This window comes from Hesperophylax consimilis, chromosome 15 (assembly GCF_061612785.1).
Source record: "Hesperophylax consimilis isolate HC1 chromosome 15, BYU_Hcon_1.0, whole genome shotgun sequence".
In the NCBI taxonomy this organism is placed as follows: domain Eukaryota; kingdom Metazoa; phylum Arthropoda; class Insecta; order Trichoptera; family Limnephilidae; genus Hesperophylax; species Hesperophylax consimilis.
In genome coordinates, this window is record NC_142850.1 from 16,222,588 (window position 1) to 16,244,392 (window position 21,805).

The following is a 21,805-nucleotide window of genomic DNA, read 5'->3' on the forward strand; positions in this document are numbered from 1 at the left end:
CCAAGTTCTTCGCCGATTGCTTTGAAATTTTGACACAACGTTGCGTTCGAATGCGCGTGTGTTTTTATATACAGATGTCACCTGTGACAGGTAAAAACATACTGATTAAAAAAAAACAACACCATCTTTTGGACGTAAAAGCAAAACCGCTATTGATTCTCTATCTAACAGACATTATGAATGAGCGACAGCAACGCGTGGCGGGGTACAGCTAGTGTGATAATATTTGCATTCCTCTTTTACCACCTTGAAAATGTTGCTTGTGTAACGATGGTTTAGCTAGATGATTTGGACCACTCGGCCACTAAACTTACGTCTGCACAGAATATAATACGCACTCGGGATGAAATATGTATCCAAAAATTGCGCTATAGATGCAATTTTATTAATAGAAGGATCTCCATACATCGCATTTTACTGGACCACCATCTTGTTTATTGCATACCTACCAGCGTAGATAAAATTAAAATTGTTAAATAAAATAACAACTAATCATTTAAATTGCTATAGCCCAGCTACACTACTCGCGAAGTTGATCGAAGTTGACCGAATACGATAGTGTGGGCACGAACTTCGCTTCGCTTCGGGCAACTTCGCTTCGCTTCGCCCGACTTCCGATTGTTGTCGGTAAATGCGCCCGAGTCAAAGGACTCGAAGCGTCACGGCATAAATAAACCAATCACTGACTGGTTGGACTGAGTTACTCGCGAAGTTGCACGAGTGTGTGGGCACGCACTTCGAACTTCGGCTAACTTCGTCGAGGACTTCGTCGAAGCGTCGAAGCGAGTAGTGTAGCGGCCGCTCTATAACTATCACCATCTAAAGATAGAATTAAGTGTAATATCAATTTCATACTGAAAGAAATTCTTGAGATAGAAAAGAGAAATTTGACACCCAACACGGCCATGTTTACACTAGCTCTTTATAAACATACCTATCTATATTATCTGTAATCTTATAATTAGTCAATAGTTACGGTTAGGGATTTTTAGCGTAGGTGGTAGAATATGATATGAATTTATTGACGGTACGATTATGCCATTCATAATATTTATACAAATAAATACAAGACGACGACGGGGCTTAGTTTGATAGTTCTTGGTATCCGGTACTTGACGGCTACACCAAAACTAAACGCAGAAAACCACATTAATTTCACTAATTATTACGCTGAAGAGGATTAACGGGCACAACACGTTATCATTTCTACATACAATCACAACACCACAATCTACACATCTGCCCTGATGATCGACACTGTAACGCTGTACGAAACGTTGGCTGAAGAAGGGGGAAGCGCAATAATAATAATAATATATGGATGATTTGTATAGCGCCGTTTTTGTGCAAAATCACCTCAAGGGCGCTGTACAAATATACACGGTGTCCGGACACCGTGTATAATACACTTCTACAATGATCTATTTTATTACTAACTATATATGTAGATGATATACAGTACCATACTTACCTGGTAGGTCACTTAAAATTAACACTTAATTAACAGTAGGTACCTAATTGTTTATTAGCGAAATTTAGATACAGGGTGTAGGAGTTAATCGGAAAATTAAATTATATAAAATTAAAAATAAAATCTCTCAGGAATGGTATATTTAATTTAAGGGTATGACAGCTTAAAAAGGTAAGTTTTTAGTTTAGAAGTGAATTCTGTTGGACTTGTTATAGATCTTAGTTCCGAGGGGAGCTTTTTCCAAGGCTTCGGCCCAGATACTCCGAAAGCGCGATCACCAAAATTAGTATTTGGCTTGCGCTTAGGTTCCATCAGTCTGCCTACATCTGATGACGTTACAGCAATACGTTATAATAACCCAAAAACTAATCGCGATAAAACTTTTGACCGTGAAAATCTCAAGTCAAATAAATACAAGATTAAAAAGTTTAAATTGTAAGTTTTGTTTTCTTTTGCCCGAGAGTCCAAACTGTGCGGAGCCAGTGGAACTATGGAGGAGTGTGAGTAGATTGGGGAGGAGGATGGTTGGGAAGTATCTGGCTATTCAGATCTGTTCACGAAATAAAGCTAAAGCCATTTCAAGCAACGTTTTGATTCTTCACGTTGGCTTTCACCAGGGCTATTCTGAAAATAATCTGGAACGTACTGCCAGTATAAAAATCTACGTATTATTTTACGCAAATTTAATTATGTAATTAATTTTAATATACTAATTTAATTTAATATTTTGGCGTATGCCGGGAATCGAGCCCACGATCTTTGGATTCAAAATAACAAGCTATACTTGGAAAGGAATAAGGAATAGTAAAAAATCAAGTACAAGCTAATATGCACAAATTCACGTAATATTAGAAAATAAATAAATTGCATCAATAATCTTTGTATGGCTGGGTTATCATAATATTAGAATTTTGTTATTTTTTTGGAACGATAAAATCTTGTTGTTTTGTATGACAAATTGGTACCTATTCTAAATTTGGGTGAAATGCAGATCACGCCAAACTCTGGGAATTGAATAAAAATGCACTTTCTAGATGAGAAAAGTGTGTAGAAACTCATTAAAAAAAGAATTAAGGCGCGGAAGAATAAATTGAGGGAGATACAGCCGATCAAAGTTTAATAAAATTGCACTTCGCGATCTGAGGGTAATATTCGGTTTATGGGAGTATAACCGAAATTGAACTTGATTTAGACTAATTTAGGGCTCGGGAATCCGAATCTGAAAGAATTAGGTGGAGGTCGGCACTATTAACTGAGTTATAGGGTTTTGAAACTTCGTACGCGATACATAGGAACCATGTTTTATTTATCAATTATGACTTAAGAAAATCAAATTAGCAACTATTTACTTTTGAAATTTCTGTAGTGCCAACCAAAAAAAGAAAAGTGTTGCCATATAATAATAATATTTTTTTACAAAATAGGTTAGGTGTTTAGTTTGGGTTAGAGTAGGCAGAAGAACATGGGAAAAAGGTATTAGAATTAAATCACAAACCAGTCTATACAAACCTAGCGTAGCCCACAAACTACTTGAAAACTGGGATATAACTCTAAAGGGGACGCGAGCAGGCGTTATTAAAGGGGCAATTTTGTGTAACAGGAAATAACATGGAAAAAAGGTATTAGTATTAAATCACAAACCGTCTATACAAACCTAGGGTAGCCCACAAACTACTTGAAAACTGAGATAAAACTCTAAAGGGGACGCGAGTGGGCGTTATTAAAGGGTCATTTTTTTGTTATAGAAAATCACAGTTAGGTTAGGTTATATATATATACATAAATTAAGTATTTACAAGATTTTAAATAATAAACTACCAATCTGGCAAATGATATTTAATTTTCAGAATTTTCCATGCATTGATATTATTATATGGCAACACTTTTTATTTTTTGGATGGCACTACTGAAATTTCAAAAGTATTAAAAGTTTTTAATTTGATTTTCGTGACAAAATATGGCGGCGGACTGTCCGAATATGGTGATAATATCAGATCGCGAAGTGCAATTTATTAAATTTTGATCGGCTGTATCTCCCTCAATTTATTCTTCCGCGCCTTAATTATTTTTTTAATGAATTTCTACACACTTTTTTCATCTAGATAGTGCATTTTTATTCAATTCCCAGAGTTTGGCGTGATCTGCATTCCTCCCCTAAATTTTTTTTCAATAATTCTAATAATTTATGTCATTCAGAATATATTAAAACCATGCATTTCGGTTAATTTTTTACAAGACATTATTATTTATTAAACTTTTCTTGTTTCTTGTGGATGTACATTGTAATAAGTTACAAAATGTAATGATATTAGACAAGAGAATTGTATTCTGGTTGACTTATTCCAACTAAATATAAAAAGTCTTAACAATATGAACCTAACCTTCGTAATCACGATGTCATATTATTTGCACACAGATAAAATGTGACATTTATACAACCACGTGCTATAGAAATTTCAAATATAATCATTTTTAGTTTGCAGAAAACCACAAAAATGTTTTTAATGATTTTCTGGAATAATTTTCTATATGAACATTCAACCTTCAGAGTTGATAGATGATCTCATCAAATATTTAATATTGTAATTCAATGGAGAACAGATTAAAGAGCGAAATGTAAAAACATAATATCGTGACAGAATCAACTAAGAAAAATAATAACATCCATTTTTTACAATGAAAAAACACAATTTATGAACATTTTAATCATTTGAATTTGGTATGAATCGTTAATAAATGGGTAGGTAGGTAGGTAGGGACCTATTATTTCCAATGAATTTGTTTTGGACGGTTATTTATACATGTAAGATATCGTTGAATAAAGATTGGTTTTAAATAATGATAATTTTAAATTCATCTAACACAAATGAATGTGCTAAAAATGTATTGTTCATTGGGATCAAACCTACGCCGATACTTTCTCGAACTTGAAGGACGTAGGTACGAAACAATATTATTGCAATTTTATTAGCCTTTCAATTTGAATTAAAATCGAGAAAACAAAACCTAAGTACATTAAATAATCTCAAATACTAGGCTGTGCAGAGACGAAGGTAAACGTTGAGTTATGTTTCTTGTATGCGAAAATACATACGTACGTAAGAAAATCATCATTATCAAGCAACTATGCGTAGCCGGTAAAAAGTAAACAACCTGTGGATTCAATCTTTTTATCTAGTATTTTTCACCAACTCACCGATAAATGGAGTCTCCATGGTTAGTTTTCAAATCCTTGAACTCGATTTAGAAACATTAAAAACACTCTTGAAGGTACTTTTCTTTTTGGATTCGGATGGTAAAAAAGGATTGCGGCATGGCATATACCACTCCCATCCGAAAAAACTTTTGTCAAACTTCACCAAACTGTTTATAACTTGTCACCTATCACTAAACACTTGTATTTAACTAAAAACACTTAATGGTTATGCACTTGCGCGTCGATTTAATAAGTTTAAACTGTTTTAAAAGCTGTAAAAGTCACAAACATGACAGAAGCGAAAACAGAGAGCCCGTATGGTATGACAACATAACAACGGCCATCCATAAAACTAAAACTGGCATTAACTATCAGTGCTGCCAGTACCCATACAAACATTTTCCCCACATTTTAACTGCATTTTATTCTGTGAAAGTTGGGATTCTGATTTTAGAAGATTTTAAGAATATTTTTTATAATAGTTCTCATGATTGTGATTCCTGCTACAAGCTGTCAAATCTGAATAAACAATGTACTTTTATGTATACGAAACTTATTTTATTTATTTTCTATTTTCTATTTTTTAGATTTTTGCGCTCTTTTCTAGGTGGAACTTATAATTTTGATATCAAAATACCAATGTTAATTTGTACTCATTACCTCCCACATACGTATTGTAAGTTCCTCCCGTCTTAGTTTTGTAACTCATCGGGATTGCACTAGCAAGAAATAAAAATAATTTTAAAAAATGTTAACGGGCTTGAAGAAAGTTAAAAAACATAATTTTCATTGACGTTTGCTTTTTCGAATATCAGCTATATCCACTTTATCATTCAAGCAAGCCTCACTTTGACTATATAGCTACCTTTAATAAAACTTACCTACCTACTACCTGCTTGAAGAATGTTTTAAAGAATTGTCATTGAGATAGTTACATTTCTTTGGACAAATTGTACAATCCCTTATTTGAAATTTAAAAAAAAATGTAACATAAAATATTTTTGATTTATCATAAAGTAGGTAGGTATTTAAGTACCTACTCATAAGACGGCTGGCATGTGGAGCCAGTTACAGGGATCTGTTTATCCTCCTTCATATAATTCGGGTCTCTTCAAGACCCGTATTAATAAATCCCTTTCTACAGCTCCTATATTAACCCTCCTAATAACGCTGCCCAACCGGGTGGTGACATTGCTACCCTGGCTTTATGCTGGTCAAACAGGGTCGCTCTTGTAAGTTGTCTTTAACAAAAATATTTTAGTTCAATATCGTACTAGGTTAGCAAAACCGGAATGCTACAAAGTGTGATTAATGTCTGTGTGGTGCGTATTAACCAATCGGTTTTCAATAATAATTAGTAAAGAGTAAGATCCTATGTATTGGTATTTGTAAAGCACTCTTGAGTTGATACGTTTTACAAAAACGGCGCTATTCAATTATTGAAGTACTTTTTTTATTTCCAAAGCAGACGGTTAATTTAAAAGTTAAAGCATTTATCCTTAACGTCGGGAATATTCTCCTCGCTAGCAACATTGCACTGAAGCCCCGCCTTTTCCACAGTCTGCGCCTGCGCAGTTGAAACAACGTGGATCCAATTTTTTAGCGCCACAGCAGAGCCTGTTGCTCTGAGCATGGTAAAGTTAGCCAGAGTAAAAAATTCTTCGGATCGGCACTTTATGGCGGGAAACTGAAACTTGTTTCTTGTTTCCTTCCAACGTAATAATATTATTTTAAATTACAAGAAAAGACGCCACCGTTGTGTCGTTTTTGGATCCTGATTATGATTATAATTTTATTATTAATTTGATTGTGCATTATTAACACTTTTTACACAATTATTTGCATAGGTAGGTACCTACTTCCTTATAACATATTCGTGCTTTACTCCCTCTCTACGGCCTCTAGTCCCGTTGTTTAGTAAAACGAAACATTTGACCAGATTTTAAATAAATGAACAATATTTCATATCATTAAGTTTTCTCCGTGTGATGTTTTTAATTAAGACTGTAATCATGTATAGTTTTTAGAATTTAAATGATTGGTGAATAAATCCTTTGAAATTTAACAACAATTAATCATCGTTATTTCATCCATTCATTATTGGTTCAATCAATTTATGATTATAGCTGTAAGTGTGTTACCCACATTTGGTTTAAACGATTTTCATTGGCTTTATAAATGAACTATTGAAGAGATGTTAGTAGGAAACGTGATAAAGATAATTTAAAAGCTAGGGTTTTAATGGTCATTGCTTATTTTCAACAATTTTATTTATTTTGGGTCGTATCTAAAGACAGGTATCTGCCAAAATGTTTTATTTATGTGTAGACTTTTTACTAGCATGTTAGGTACAATTTTTAATTTAATGCATGTTCACTCGGAATTCCTACTTAAATAGCACCCGTGAGTAATTTTAATAACCTTTAAGGGCCCCCACATACCCAATTTCTACCGATTTTTTACAAGTTTCTCATTAACTCTTTAAGTTTTTAAGTTACAAAAAAATATATGTAATTTTTGAAGATAATATCTATACATTTGTTATGCCCATATGAAATTCCCTCGATAGAAAAAAACTCCGAAAATTATTTAAAATACTTTTTGCTCTGTTATTTAATATGTTATAGGCATTAAAAAATCCACAATCAGTGTATCTTTAACCCTTCCTTGCCGGTGCTGTGTACTGATTTGAAGCGACTATAATTATTTCAGCACCTCGCACATAAACACAAAATTCTTCTATTAGGTGTTCCTCAATACTACATTTATGAATTGGATAAAATAATTAAAATACAAGTATTTATCGCAACAGAATACAATATTTAGACGAAAAATGGTTTTATAATCAGACGTCTGCCGGCTGTAATTATGCATTTTGTGCGGAGCCGATGTTTATTCCTCGTTTCCAGCACTAATACATAATATTTTACTTATGTCCATGAATCCAATAAACTATTCGTTTTTATCCAACTTAAAAATGAAAAAAATACCTGTATACTGAGTACATAGCACCGGAGCTCAGGGAATTTTTTATTACCGTATGGGAAGGGTTAAATGCAACTAAAGCATTTGTCGAGAGATTTTTGTTCTATTTCAAACGGTCGTGTTTTATTAAATATTTTCACCATTTTCTCTTAATTATTATATATATTTTTTTAATATTAGCGCTCTCTCTAACATTCGTATTTACATATCTTCCTTTCAAACCGTCTTTGAATGCTTACTATGTGAAATCATTTTTTTTACGAATCGGTTCACATTATGAATTCAAAAATTATGCTTTGAATAAATTAAAACTTTTTCTACTGTTTCGCTTCAGTATAATAAAAATAAATGTCTTAATTACTTAAAAAAATATAAGCGTTTATTAAAAAAAATGATTAAATAATGAGATTTGATTTGAACGCATATAAAAAAAATATATTTTTGCTAAGATTATCTGTGACAGATTCCTTTACGTAACTTTTTTTTTTACTATAAATTTTTTCACAAAATAAAAAAAAAAACACTTTTGAGTTAAAATCGTCCGGTTCTAAATTCCGTTTGCCAAGCATTATGTATGCCTATTACCTACATTGGTGGTGATATAAGGCCAAATAAGAATATACACATTTTCGGCATGTGTATTCCTCAATATTAACCGGTTAGTCCAAAGCGTCTGGTTCAGTCCTCTGCCAATATAAATCATTTATCATTGCACAAGCAAAATTTTCCGCTTACGATGGTTGTAGTAGAAAGAATTCTATATAGCCGGGTTATTCGTAGGTAGATACCTACACACTAGCGCCTATAACGTCTAAGGTTGCCAGCCAATTCAAATAAATACTGCCAATATTTTACTGGGGTCGGACTTATTATTAATATTTCAGGGTATTTGGTTATACTTACGACCACATTATAATAGGGGAGAAAATAATGGACTGTTTCTCCATTCAGTATTTCATTGAAGGGTCTAATATTTTTTTTTAATTTCGCTGCCGAATAAATCGTCATTACGGGTGGTAAAAATCATGCAACTGCAAATACTCGAACTATATTGCCATCAGAAACGCAGGTATTTAGGTACCTTCCCTTACCCGAGTCGAGTCAGTCGAGTCCGTGCATATTCCTGCGGCGCAAAGAGGAAGGAGTAATCGCGGACCGGTTATGAACATGCATCAAACAGTTTGAAAAAGGACTCTTCGGTAGGTATTCTATATTTAAATTCTTTGTTGTCCCTGCTGTGCATTTGCTTTATTATATCGGGTAACGCAGTTAAATTTCCCGCGTCTCTGAAGTTCATGTTAAATTCTTGCAAGTCGCAAAATTTATGACGCTTATAATATTTTAACGATTATAGCGAAATAAACTGATTTGATAATATGTATATATATAATAATGTGATATTTTTATGGACTCTCAAATAAATTATTCATAATGCTACGATTTTTTAAAATTATTATTATTATTTCCGCCAGATTTTTTTTTTCATTTTTAAAATTCCCGGGTTACGAATAACCTTACGATATTTGAAAATCTTCTACTAGGAGGACTGCCGAGGAATTGAACACACTACACCCGGGTGGGACCCAACCGCGATGTCAACTCAGCCACCGACCGTTTTAATGAAGTTATCTCTAAACCTTCTATATGTTTTAAACAAATTCACAACCCGTTAAACTCCATAGAATTTAAATAGTTGTGGATTAGACGAACACGCTGAACCCTGAAGGTAAATTTAGAAATTATTCATCGAATGGACAAACTCTGCGATATTGGGTGTGAAAAGAGTAAAATTCATGATTTAACCAATGACATTACAATACCGTTATTTTCTCACAAAAAAACTATTTAGGAGGCGGGTATGGGTACCGTCGCCCCGGAACCTATTTATTGGATAACAACGGCTGCTGAGTTTGCCCACCTACTCTGTGGATGATCGGATCGGGAGACACTGGTTGAGGGAGACCTTTTGACCTCTCCAGCCGGACTCTCCCTCGACCCATCGCCTTGCACCGCAGTGGTGGGATGGATTTAAACGTCAGTCACTCCTGGACACATTGAACCCCAGATTCCCACCTACCCCTCATTCTCTTTTCATTCCCAGAACTTTCTCTCCTTTCTCTCCCTAAAATAATTTCCTAATGATGGAGCTAATGTAAAACAAAACAACAACAAAAAATTGTAAACAAGTAACAAAACACTCTTTATGTTTCCAGTAAATTCTTAATTTAAATGTTCATTTATGACAAAGATAGAGTAGCGCTGAGCAGTAGCCAAGAAACCAAGGCGCTCATTATACCTAATACAATAATTGAGGTTTTTACTAGCGCCGGAGAGATAGACATTCAAAGAATAAAGAATATATGTGTTCGAAGGTAATATTTATAAGATAATATCTTTCACATGACACTTTAGAGATCTCTATAATATGGTTTGAAATTTAATTGGAGTTAAGTGATTATCCAAGGAGAAGATTAAAGGCTGGAATGCATCAATGCTGGAAGTAGTAGAGAAAGGAGTGATGACTAATTATAACTTCGAAACCTACTCTGTTAGGAGTGATGTTTGCTGGATGAAATTCCCGAGATGATAGCCTACCTCCTATAGGAGACGACACCAGAATAATATTGACGTTTTAACTGTGTCACCCAATAAAAGGAATTAATTCTCCCAAGTCATTCTGTTCATGAATTTATGTATCGTTGTTGTGACTTAAATGAGCCATCAATGGATTCTTCAACTAAGCTCAATATTGATATTTCATTAGAAGACAATAGCACCAGGCGTCTAAATAAATTAAACGAAATGTTGCATCGTGAGTGATTCAAATACCAAGAATTTGTCGAACGTTCAAGTGACAAAACTTATATTTAGAATCCATCTGATGGAACGAATCTGTTGGAATGACAAGTCCAATAACCGCTGCCTAAAAAAATCTTTTATTTGTTTTTTATGTTATCTGACTCATTAAAATCACCATTTATTTTGTCAATTATTTGGTTTTAAAGTACCGTGTAATTGCTATTTGTGCAATGCTTTGTTAAAATTCGGTTTGTTACCTACTTACATAACAGTCCTTCCTCGTTACCATCTATTAGTACCTATTGCAAAAGCAATTCTTTCAAAACATTAAATAGTGCAATACTTATCTAAAACTGCTTAGTATTTGTCTCAAGTAACTTATCTTGTGTCTACATCAAATAATACTTTTCGCTTCCAGTATCGTAACCAGATTACCGAAAACAAACATCCTCTAGTAGCAGATGATCAAATCAAGTGATTGGATTTAAAATATTTTGTTGAGCTCCTATACAAGGCTTCTATTAGCATAATGGTGCAGCCACACGCAAAGCTCACATCAACAGATAATATAAAGCACAATAGCGCTCGCCATACAATCCCATACAGACCCGACACACGTAAAAAGATAACGCGCTATAAGTGTGGTTCTGAACTTCGCTAACCGAATTTATTTTACGTAACCGCTCCCGACGCGATATTTGAAAAGTTATGCGTCCCCCTCTCCGCCGTAAAAAGGAGAGGGGGTCATTTTAATTACGGAGCTACCAACTAAGTTCCGTGTTCCCTTTGACAGCCATGACATAAGCAGCCTAATAATGCATTTCTTATTTATTATGTTAGCTCATATCGTCATGTGTGCTAGTAAATTTAGAAACATAAAAAAACTTTATTTGGCAAACATACTTAACATATATTTAAAATATAAATATAATCAATATTTGAATTTGAAGTAAACAAATTTTCGCCCTTTCAAAATTAATCATATTTTTAACTCAGTATGTTTATTTGGTAATATCATTCGGTTTTTTGATAAAGTTGGACGGCCCGAAACCTACATAGAGAAGCTTCTAGTTTGTTCGTTTGTTGATTGTTTTCAATTGTTTTACTGGGTAATCTGGTTTGCTCTCGTCAGCTCTCGTGCTCTCTTCTCGTTCCCTGCCCTGGTGTTGGTCCTTGCCGCCTTTGCCTTCGACATTTTTAGAAATCGACGTGAGCTTATTTTACAATAATTTATTATATGTCGCTTTCGTCGATTCGACGGAGAGGTTATGTCAGGTTATGTGAAAATGCGCTATTTACGCGCAGATTGTTTAAAATCTAAACAGTTTATAAATAGCATTTATAATTATATAGTTGGCGGCATCATCATCTGAGGATGAGCTGTCCAACAGATCCAGCAATAGGCGACAAGTATCATCCATTTCGAAAACGTGCTCAAGCTGTCAGTAAGTAAAGTTGTCACTTTGACAGATGAAATTATGTTCCTCGGCCGCTCTCGAATTCAACTGACCCCCTCTCCTACCATAGGAAGAAATATTTGATAGCGTCGTGTGTCGGTAGAAAAGATGATGCGCTGTACATTAACTTTTGATGTGAGCTTTGCGTCTGGCAGCACCATTACACTCAAATCAACAACAAATCCTAAGTACACTCATAGAGGAACATACATAAGTGGGTACATCTATCTAAGATCACACTCGACAACATTCGACTATAATTCTTTAATCTTTCAAATATACAATGTCATTGCACACGTAATACAAAACTTGGTAATGGTGGTGCATGTGAACATTTTTAAAGCATATTATGTACGTACAACTTTATATAAATTTAATTCCATTGTTATTGAAAATTTCTCAAAATACGCGGAAATTATTCGCGTCTGAAGCGACCACAACTCTCAGTATTTGATTCATGAATTGATGAATTTTGCACAGCTTTTGTTTGAAGTTTCTAGGTCAGTGCAACTCTTCAGTTCGCAATACCTCAACTAATAAACATTGTGTTTTTGAAATTTTGACGCTTTATTGTGTTTTTCAAAGTTTTCTATCATAATAAGCGAAATATCTAATATTGTAATGGTAATATAAAATGAATGCATTATAAAATACCTAATCAAAACTACGCACGGAACTGAAAAGTTAATCTATATATTACATCAATAAGATTTTTTTAAACATTGAATAAATATGTATTTTTATGACCACAACTACTCACGTAAAGCCATAGAATGCAACGGCTTGACCACAAAAATTGTATATGGTGTTGCCACTGTTGTCAGACCTACCTATTGTTTCGGAATACATGGCTACCCCACGAGAAGCTGTGGAGATTTTAGACTTCCAAAAACAAATTTATCCGGAACCCAAAATATATGTCTATTTTAAAGGATTTAAGATTTTTAATGAATTACCGACAGATGAAGAAGCTAAAAGCCTTGCAGTTTTTCGTGGTTTATGCCTAAATGCCTAAATACGATAAAGAATAAGTTTTAGATGTATTGTAAAGTGTCCTCAATGTAATAGAAATAAATAAAAAAAGGTTTAGATATAAAATGTAATTTTATAACTAAATAAAAAACAAACGAAAAAACATACAAAAAATATATATATACTCTCCCTCAAAGTCAAGCTTTGCTTTAATTGTATTCAGGTAGTTAGAACAAGCTGACCTCATTCCAGAAGTTCCAGTAAATATTTTTTTGGTACTTTATAGATCAAACATTGATTTATTTGTTGAGAAAATTGTTCAAATTAAACAACAAATTAGGTTGGGTCAATGTGATTAATTTGAAAATGTAGTTATTTACTATTACAGTTACATACAGTATAAAGATTACAATAAACTAAAGAAAAACAATTTGTACAATTTCACAATCTCTTCATCGGGATAAAGGTATATTGTCTCAGTAGATCGCTTTATACAGTATATCAGTAGGTTCCTCCTATTCACCAAACCATAGACTTATTTGAAAGCTATGACTTTTGTCTTTGTTTTGAAACTATTATTTTTTAATTAGTGGGAACGCACATATGTAGTTTTACATTGTTCGACTTTTGGGGTGCCTGAATACCCGTACTTCTTCCTTGCATCATCACGGCTAATGATGGAAACTGATTAGCAAGAAGCACAGCGTGGCTCATTACCACACAAGGCTAAGCAACTTACTATTTGCCGCGAAAAACTTAATTTACATCTGGTCTTTATGTTTATACCATCGATATAACATTAAAAATAATGAAAACATTGAATAACGCTCCACAAACTCTTAGATTTCTTGAAAAATGTCAATAATTTCCTACCTGCCTAACTACTGATCGCCTTTTACGATTTCTTAAAATAGATTGTTCCGCATTGTCACGGAAATCTTTTACCTTAAAAGTAATAAAAATGTGGAAATTTAGACTTACATTTGCTTTGGTGAATGTGGGTCTCAAACGGCGCATTCTCGTGCGCGGGAGGCTCTCCCACCTGCACCACCCACGTCACCTTCCGCTGGACCGGTGATGACATTATCTCCGTAAAGATAATTACTATCAGATGGCGATTGTGTCTATTGTGTCGATCGGGCCGATTGGGTCGATTGCGAAACGCCCTGTTACTAGACGCATCTCTCCACGCGGGAAACGTCTGTTCGAAAATGGAACTGACACACAAATGCACTGTTTTTAAATAATTTTTTTAAACTCTGGTTTAACACTATTTTCACAGCACTGTTATTAGAATTCACTCACAGCACTGCAAGCCTCCTTGGTTAGTTTATAAATCTCTATCGAGCACAGTTTTAGTTGTATTTTTATTTTTTCGTTTTATGCTGAAAATCACAAAATTTACCAGATGTATTTATGCAAACTGATTAATCTTTATATTTTTAATTTGGTTTTATATCGAAGAAAGTATTTTATTATGATACTAGAAAAACTCCATGACTCATTATGGACAGCACTTATGGGTATTGAAAATATGTACCTAGTTGATTCACGGATAAATTCAAGAACGGAAATACTTTGCTAATTTTATGCAGACAAACCAAAGACATCCCTAACGCGAAATCTGGTTTTTATTAATCTATTATTTAGACGAGCTGGGGGCAATCTACGTGACAATATACATATACCGTGACAGATACCTGGAAGATTCGAGAATGCTTTGAATAATCTATGACATCAGTCGTAAATTGACCACCGAATAGTGTACATTAAAAAACCAGACCATGCGCAGAAAAGTAAAATTCTTTAAAGTAAGCCAATGATTTGCAACCCAGTCCACTGGGACGCAGGATCTGAATGTTCGTTCTTAAACGAATCGCCTGGCGTAGCGGCTAGCGACGCTAAAATTAAGTGAGGTGGGTAAATTATAACACGTGTGTAAAAGCGTCTAACTAATTAGTGTAACAAAACAGTTTTTACTTAGCCAGCAGTTTGTGCGCCATTTTAAAAAGAACTAGTAATTCTTAAGCCAATTTTATTTCCTATGACCTTACGGTGATATTACAATGCGAGTCGCCTGTATACTGACAGATTCATTTATTGACAAAATCATCGTAAGTGGAACGGTCACGCTCCGCGCAAGTTGTCTTCCCTTTTCCCTGGTTGGCTCGTCTATTAAGCCCCGCATAACCAATTTCTACCGATTTATAACAAGTTTCTCGTTAACTCTTTAAGTTTTTAATTTCCAAAAAAATGTATGTTATTTTTGAAGATAATATCTGTATATTGCAAAGTAACTTCAGAAAAATATTAAAAACACGTTTTGTTCTGTTATTTAATATGTTACAAGCATGAAAAAATTCACAGTGTATCTTTAAATGCAACTAAAGCATTTGAGGAGAGATTTTTGCTCTATTTCAAAGTAGTCGTTTTTTATCACCATTTTCGCTTAATTTTTATCGTTTTTTAATATTGGCGCGCTCCCTCTAACATTCGTATTTACATATCTCCCTTTCAAACCATCTTTGAACGCTTACTACGTGGCCTTAATTTGAATGCTTATATTACAAACAGATACCCATGCAAAGATAGAAAGATGATAATATTAACTCCAAACAGGCGGCCCTGATGAAAATATTTTCATTGTCCTTTTTGGGGCTGCTGTGTGGAGGATATTTATGAGGAAAGAAAGGAATGAACCTGGTTCTTGAAGAGCCCTATACTTATTTCGTTTTACCACGTGACACAGATTAAAAATCAACTTCCAGTGCAACTAGGTTTAAAGCATTACAAATGGTTTATCAAACATCAAACGCTGTTGGAGATTTAACAACAGACAAAAAACAGGAACCTTACTTAAAATTATTACGATGTAAAACTTACTTTCACACGGTGTTAAAGTTTAAAGTTTATTCCGTTAAAACAATGGCCGGCAACCCGCATAATAACAACACAAAACACATGCTCAAATGAAATCGTGAAGTTTTTTTATAATTTCAATTCTAGCGTGAACATTCGCGGAAGCCTAGAAACACCTATCACGCCGTTAGCAATTTAGTTCACATAATAATAATAAATATATGTATAATAATGTTATTATTTATTTGTAACTAGCGCAAACCCGTGAAAAATCACGGGATGTAATAATTATAGGATTTGTGAAGCTGAAATAAGCATTTATCATATCCTAAGCCTATGAAATATCCAAATGAATTAGAGAGACGATCACAAATTTACATTTCAAATGAACACCATTAGTAAACTTTGAAAATCATTAGTGATTGATATATATGTAAAAAAATTAAAGAACAGAATTACATATTTCGAATATAGGAAGGAAAATAAAATATTTTTGGTACCTACTTAATCGCTTGGTTCCGACAATCAGTTCCAATTTTGAAAACTAAAATTTCAGTGAACGTGAATAATTTTACACGTTACATTACATTACGCAGGAAAATTTCACACCACGCACATTATCAGAGAAAAACGAACAAAGTATTTTTGATGACGAAGAGAAAATATGGGAAGTAGGTACCTATGTTTTCAATGAAACTTTAAAATCTGGCAGAACTTTAATAATATTCATTTTATATTTTTCCGATTTTATGTCCCGGTTAAATCTTCCCCATAGGAAAAACTAAACCCTTTCACAACTTTTCCACAAATGATCATCTATTCAATCAACATTATGCAAGTGCTTTATACAGGGTGTCCGGAAACTCGTAGTACAAGCGGGAAACTGGTGAATCTACATCACATTTGGAGTCGATTTTGCAGTATATTTTTTTTTATTTGAGCTTTCGTTATCGAGTAAATCGAGTTTGAAGTTGATTTTTTTTTTTTTTTTTTTTAAATCAAATTCTTATAAATTATTACTGAAGATCAGAGTACCCAACTAATTAAAACTATTTGAAAGTAAAACAAATGAAGAAACTCGGATTTGAAGCATTATTTTGAAATCACCCTTCATTTAACCCGGTGTAATCATAAAATATTTCTGCTCTGCAGGGTTAAAACATCTGTTATTCAACCCTAAACACCAGAAAAAACTTTAACCCTAAAATAGCCGAAAAATATTTTTTTTTGGTTTTTTTTTTTTTTTGAAAATGCTCAAATCAAAAAACTTTATGTTTTTTTGGGTTCCCCATGTGGTGTAGATTCTCCAGTTTCCCGCTTGTACTACGAGTTTCCGGACACCGTGTATAAGCAAAATAAATACAAAACAATACAAAACAATACAAGAACAACACGTCAACTCACCAGAGATCAAATGGGAAAATAATTCACCGACTCCAGATATTTTCATATCAGAGGGTTCGGCTCGGTAGAACTCCTAACAGGGCCTATAAATCCTACTGATCCCTCAACATAAATATTTAAAAAATCTTTCGTTATCCTACGTGTATTCAAAATGACCGACTTTTGCATCTTTATATACAAATTTTTTGATAGATCTAATACGCCTAAATTTTTAATGAGAGAGCTAGGTATAATGCCAGTAGCCGAAATAACGAATGGTAATATTATTATAGTCTGAGAATGCCAAATTTTTTTAATCTCATTTCCTAAATTTGTGTATTTTCTTATGTTTTCATTAAAAGATTTTTGAATATTACAGGAATTTGGAATAGATGCTATATTATTATTGATTTATTTTAAATGATACAAAACATAAACAAATGGAGTTCTACAAAATAACACGAGTATATAGGTATGAGACGATATACGTGGTGTCCCAAAAACTAGTGTCAAGAGGAAATCCCGAGGTAGAGCATACCTAGTACCCAAATCACCCCCATGTATTTTACGCGATTGTTTTTATGAAATTTACAAGGTCAACAGATGATAAAATCGGCGAGTTTTAAAAAAATGTCGAGGTGGAACTTTTTTTGTGACTTTTTTTAAATTTCAACTAACTTTGGGATTTCACATTTTTTATGACGCAATGGTATCAGATCTGTCCATAATTTGTGTTGTGTCTACAAGGCATACAATTCATCTAATTAGAAAAAAAATCAAGCATGTACTCGTATCTCAATAATTCATGTATCTGTGACCAAAAATCTCTTGTAAGTTTAGGTATCACAAAAAATCGCGGAATATACGTAGGGGTGATTGGGGTAACCTAGAGGTGCTACATCTTGACTTGCTTGCCACTATTTTTGGGACACCTATATGAATGTGATTGGATATATGAATATAAGAGTGTGTGCCAAGGTAGGGTTGTGGCGGTCCACCCTTCCTGCACACCCCGTCAGGAATACGGTATTATGGGTACCTAAGTAAGTTAGTTTATTTCTATTCAGAAGGTATGCATCAAATGACCGCACTCCTTTATTTTCCATGGAAACCGAATGGATTCAAAACTATCAGGTGGTTTTGATGGAATTCGGTTGAAAAAAAGATTCTTCTGTAATATTATTATTTTTTACATTAAGCCGCAATTAGACGGGAGTTAAAAAACACGCCTCTAAAAAGTTGACTTTTTATGTGTAACTAATGGCTTGGTACTTACCTTTTTAATGGCTATCGTGGCTAGACAAACACTCAGCGATAGGAAGATTTTAAAATCTTGCTGCGCAATCTGCGCGTATGTATTATTAGGTAGGTACTCTTGTAAAACACTTGCATCGATCGGGTACATAATGGTCGTGTAGTAAAGAAAACGGTATTACTGCTTCATGCAGAGTTTATTTGGGAATTTATAGATTTGTGATTCATTTATGCAATCACAATCAGAGAATTTGACTTCCTCTTGTATTTTTGAAGTGAAACTTCTTTAGGCGCGTAATGGATTTTCGGGGACGGAGTAAAACCGAGTCAGGATCGACACGAAAATGCGGGTACCCCCACCACCGCTCACCGTTCACTGTCCCTCTCTCACCATATGCGCTTGTTGAGGTGGGGGAGCCGCTCACGAACGTTTTGCTTTGAGTTACGAGCGAGATACGAGTTCGGTTTAGCAGGTCGGCCGGTAGCGCACTTGCGCGGCCACGCCCACCACGGCCAGTGAATCAGTTAGCAGCGTGCTCCCGCTGTGATAAGTTGTGTTCGCGTTTTGTGTTGCGTTTACATTTACATTTATAGTTGTAGTTCATTTAATTAATTCATTTAATTTTTGATGAAATGAAAATAGAGAGAGAGGAATACTAGAAGTTTCACTTCTGTCTTGCGTAGGCTTGACACACCCACTTTTTTTATCATAATTTGAAAGATAATCGGCGCCTACGATATCTTTTAAGATTTTTATATCCTGCGGTTACGATAACGATGCTTGCTGGGCCGGCCCTGAGCCAAAGCGAGCCTGACGCCTAGTAGACGCCTAGGTAGATGATTACTGTAATCAATGATGTTCGTATGATTTGATTTTTTATGCCGTTTTTATGAAAAACAATTTTAAGGGTGTTATGTTAGGAGTGTTAGGTGTTATTAGCGCCTTGACAATTCGGCGCCTGGAGCGAACTGCACCGATTGCGCCCGAGTAGGGCCGGCCCTAGATGCTTGTCTCATAATATTGATAACCGTCAGAATGCAGATTGCCGAGAAAATATTTTCATATTACGTTCAATTTCAGATAAATTCGCTGTTTTTGAACGTATTTCAAAATAAAATACTGTTCTTCAAAGCAGATCTTTCGAGTATTAGAATTACAAATCAACGTATGCAATTAAAAATTTTAAAATTTTGACGCAAACAAAATAACGTTTTTAAAGTCGCTTACCGAAGGTTTGTTTCGTGTAAACTGTAATTACTTAAAGAAGTAAAGACACGAAAGTAAAAAAAAACATATTTATTTAGAAATTAAATTTAGGTATTATTATAAAAGTTATTGTGACTTCACTTTGTTCGTAATATAAAAGTATTTACTAAAAAAATTTCAGACGTCGATAAATATTTTTAAAACGCTTTATGTTGTTTCGCAGAATTAATTTTAATATTTCGGGAGCGTTTACGGCAAAGTTTTGAATTCAGCTTTATTCTCTCTTTCTCATTGTCGAAATTATATTTCTCAGCGTAAATAAAAAAATGGGAAAGTACAACTTTTATGAGACCGTGTGAATATATACTCCCAAAAAGACTTTACGGCTGTTTGTTGTCTGTGAAAAATATCTGCCAAAATTGGCCAAGGGATTATAATGAAATGTGAATTTATGACACAAATTTATTTGACAACAAACTAACCATCAAAACAATTCTGATGGGATGGGCTCAACCATCACAAAGCACTGATTTTAGTTAACACTTCTTGTGTTACATACTTTCTATGTATAAATGATGATGTGATCCAAGTATTTGATTTACTTGAACGAACCGTGTCTTCCTGGGAGCGTGTCTAACTTTCAGATTCGTGATATTCAATTTTGTCTGTGATTTCATCAAATCGTTGAGTATTTACATTGTGCAAATACTGAAAAACTATTAAAATGCGCCTTCAAAATCGATGCACTTAAATTGAGAGTTTAAATTTAAATGGCTATCATTCTTATCCCTTGGTTTTGGGGTGCAAAAAACAACTTAGTAGGATTCTACTGTTCAAAAAAACATACATTGTTATCCTTGACTGATCCTCTACATCCTTTTAATCTTCACACGGCGCGTGCTTACTGATGCGTGGCGTTTTGAAAGTTTCGATGGGAAATTACCATTAGTTTTACAGTTGTCAGAAGTAGTGAATGAAAAAGATTATAGAACAGATTGTCCGCCATACTTTTGGACAATGCAATGGCGGCCATTTGAATATCCGGAGGAAAAAAACACTAAAATGCACACCTACATTTATCTGGACCGTCTAAACAAACGAATTTTCAATAAAATTCTCTACAGTGGTAAAGGAATTTCTTAGTTAATAGTTTACGAATTATTAAACAACTACTTAACCTCACTGTTTGGTACTTGCTCCTTATTCCATCAACATTTATACATCCTTTCAATTCATGACCGTACTTTCGTTATTGTCGTGATTCATTTTTGGACCATTGTTATTATGCCTTGGTGCGCTTCAAATGTTTCGGACAGCGTCACAGTGTCCATCATCAGGGCAGATGTGGCAGAATGACAGACACCTCTAAAGCTATCCGAAACTTTGGCTTAAGAAGGAGAAAGGGCAACACAGCATAATAACCCAAAAAATTAACAAAAATAAATTGCTGTAAATATCTCAATTTTCGTTATCTTCAAAATCAGTTCTTTCTTTCTTTCTTTACGTTATAAAAAGTAACATACAAATATTTTATTTATTTATAAAACAGCGTTAGATATTTTTTTAAGTATGTAGGTAAGATTGTGTAAAAAGGTACCTACGCAAGTACCTACCTTATTCCCTTGAACCTTGAAGTAATAATAACAATGTAAAGTTGCATGTTGGTTGCAAAAGGGGTCTCAGAGGGGTCTCGAAATAAAATAACTCATTTCTACTTCTGACTACTAGTTTCTAGTTCAAAAAGAACCTCTGCCAATACTTCAGTAATTACTTCTACATCGTATTCCAAATGATCTGAATGCAGAACACTCTGTTATTAACTGTTACTTTCATTAAGAGTTGTTAATTTTACTGGCATTTCTACTCTAATGAAGAATGGAGTCGGCTGAATAATTAGCTAAGCTTAATCAATGGTGGCACCGGTCTAAAGTCTAGCGTTAAATTGGATGACATAAGTCTTCAACATCGGTGCAATGACATCAGTTCTGATAATGAGAGTAAAACTTTAACGAAACTTTGGGCTAATGAAAAAACTGTTTAATTTGGAATACGTATATCTACGTTATACTATACTATCAAACCAAATTATAACAAACATGTCTTCCACGTCATTTATATATATATAATACTTTCGCAGACTAGTGAAAAATCACGGGAAATTATAATTTTAGAATTTGTGAAGCCGAACGTATTTGTAAAAAAATATTTGCCTCAGTGTGCCA

At 34.0% G+C, this 21,805-nt stretch overlaps 1 protein-coding gene across 8 annotated transcripts in view; it reads right to left on the bottom strand.

Moving 5' to 3' along the window:
• Dys (Dystrophin) overlaps nucleotides 1-21,805 on the bottom strand; it is a 1,264,777-nt gene that overhangs the window by 1,226,053 nt on the left and 16,919 nt on the right. For 7 of the 8 annotated variants that reach the window (XM_089640243.1, XM_089640244.1, XM_089640239.1 and 4 more), the window contains exon 2: nucleotides 13,862-14,265. In XM_089640243.1, coding sequence (XP_089496369.1) covers nucleotides 13,862-13,964 — 103 coding nt within the window. In that variant the 5' untranslated portion in view covers nucleotides 13,965-14,265. Of the gene's footprint in view, nucleotides 1-4,667; nucleotides 5,001-13,861; nucleotides 14,266-21,805 lie in introns of those variants that run through there. The other variant, XM_089640240.1, reaches the window with a different exon arrangement.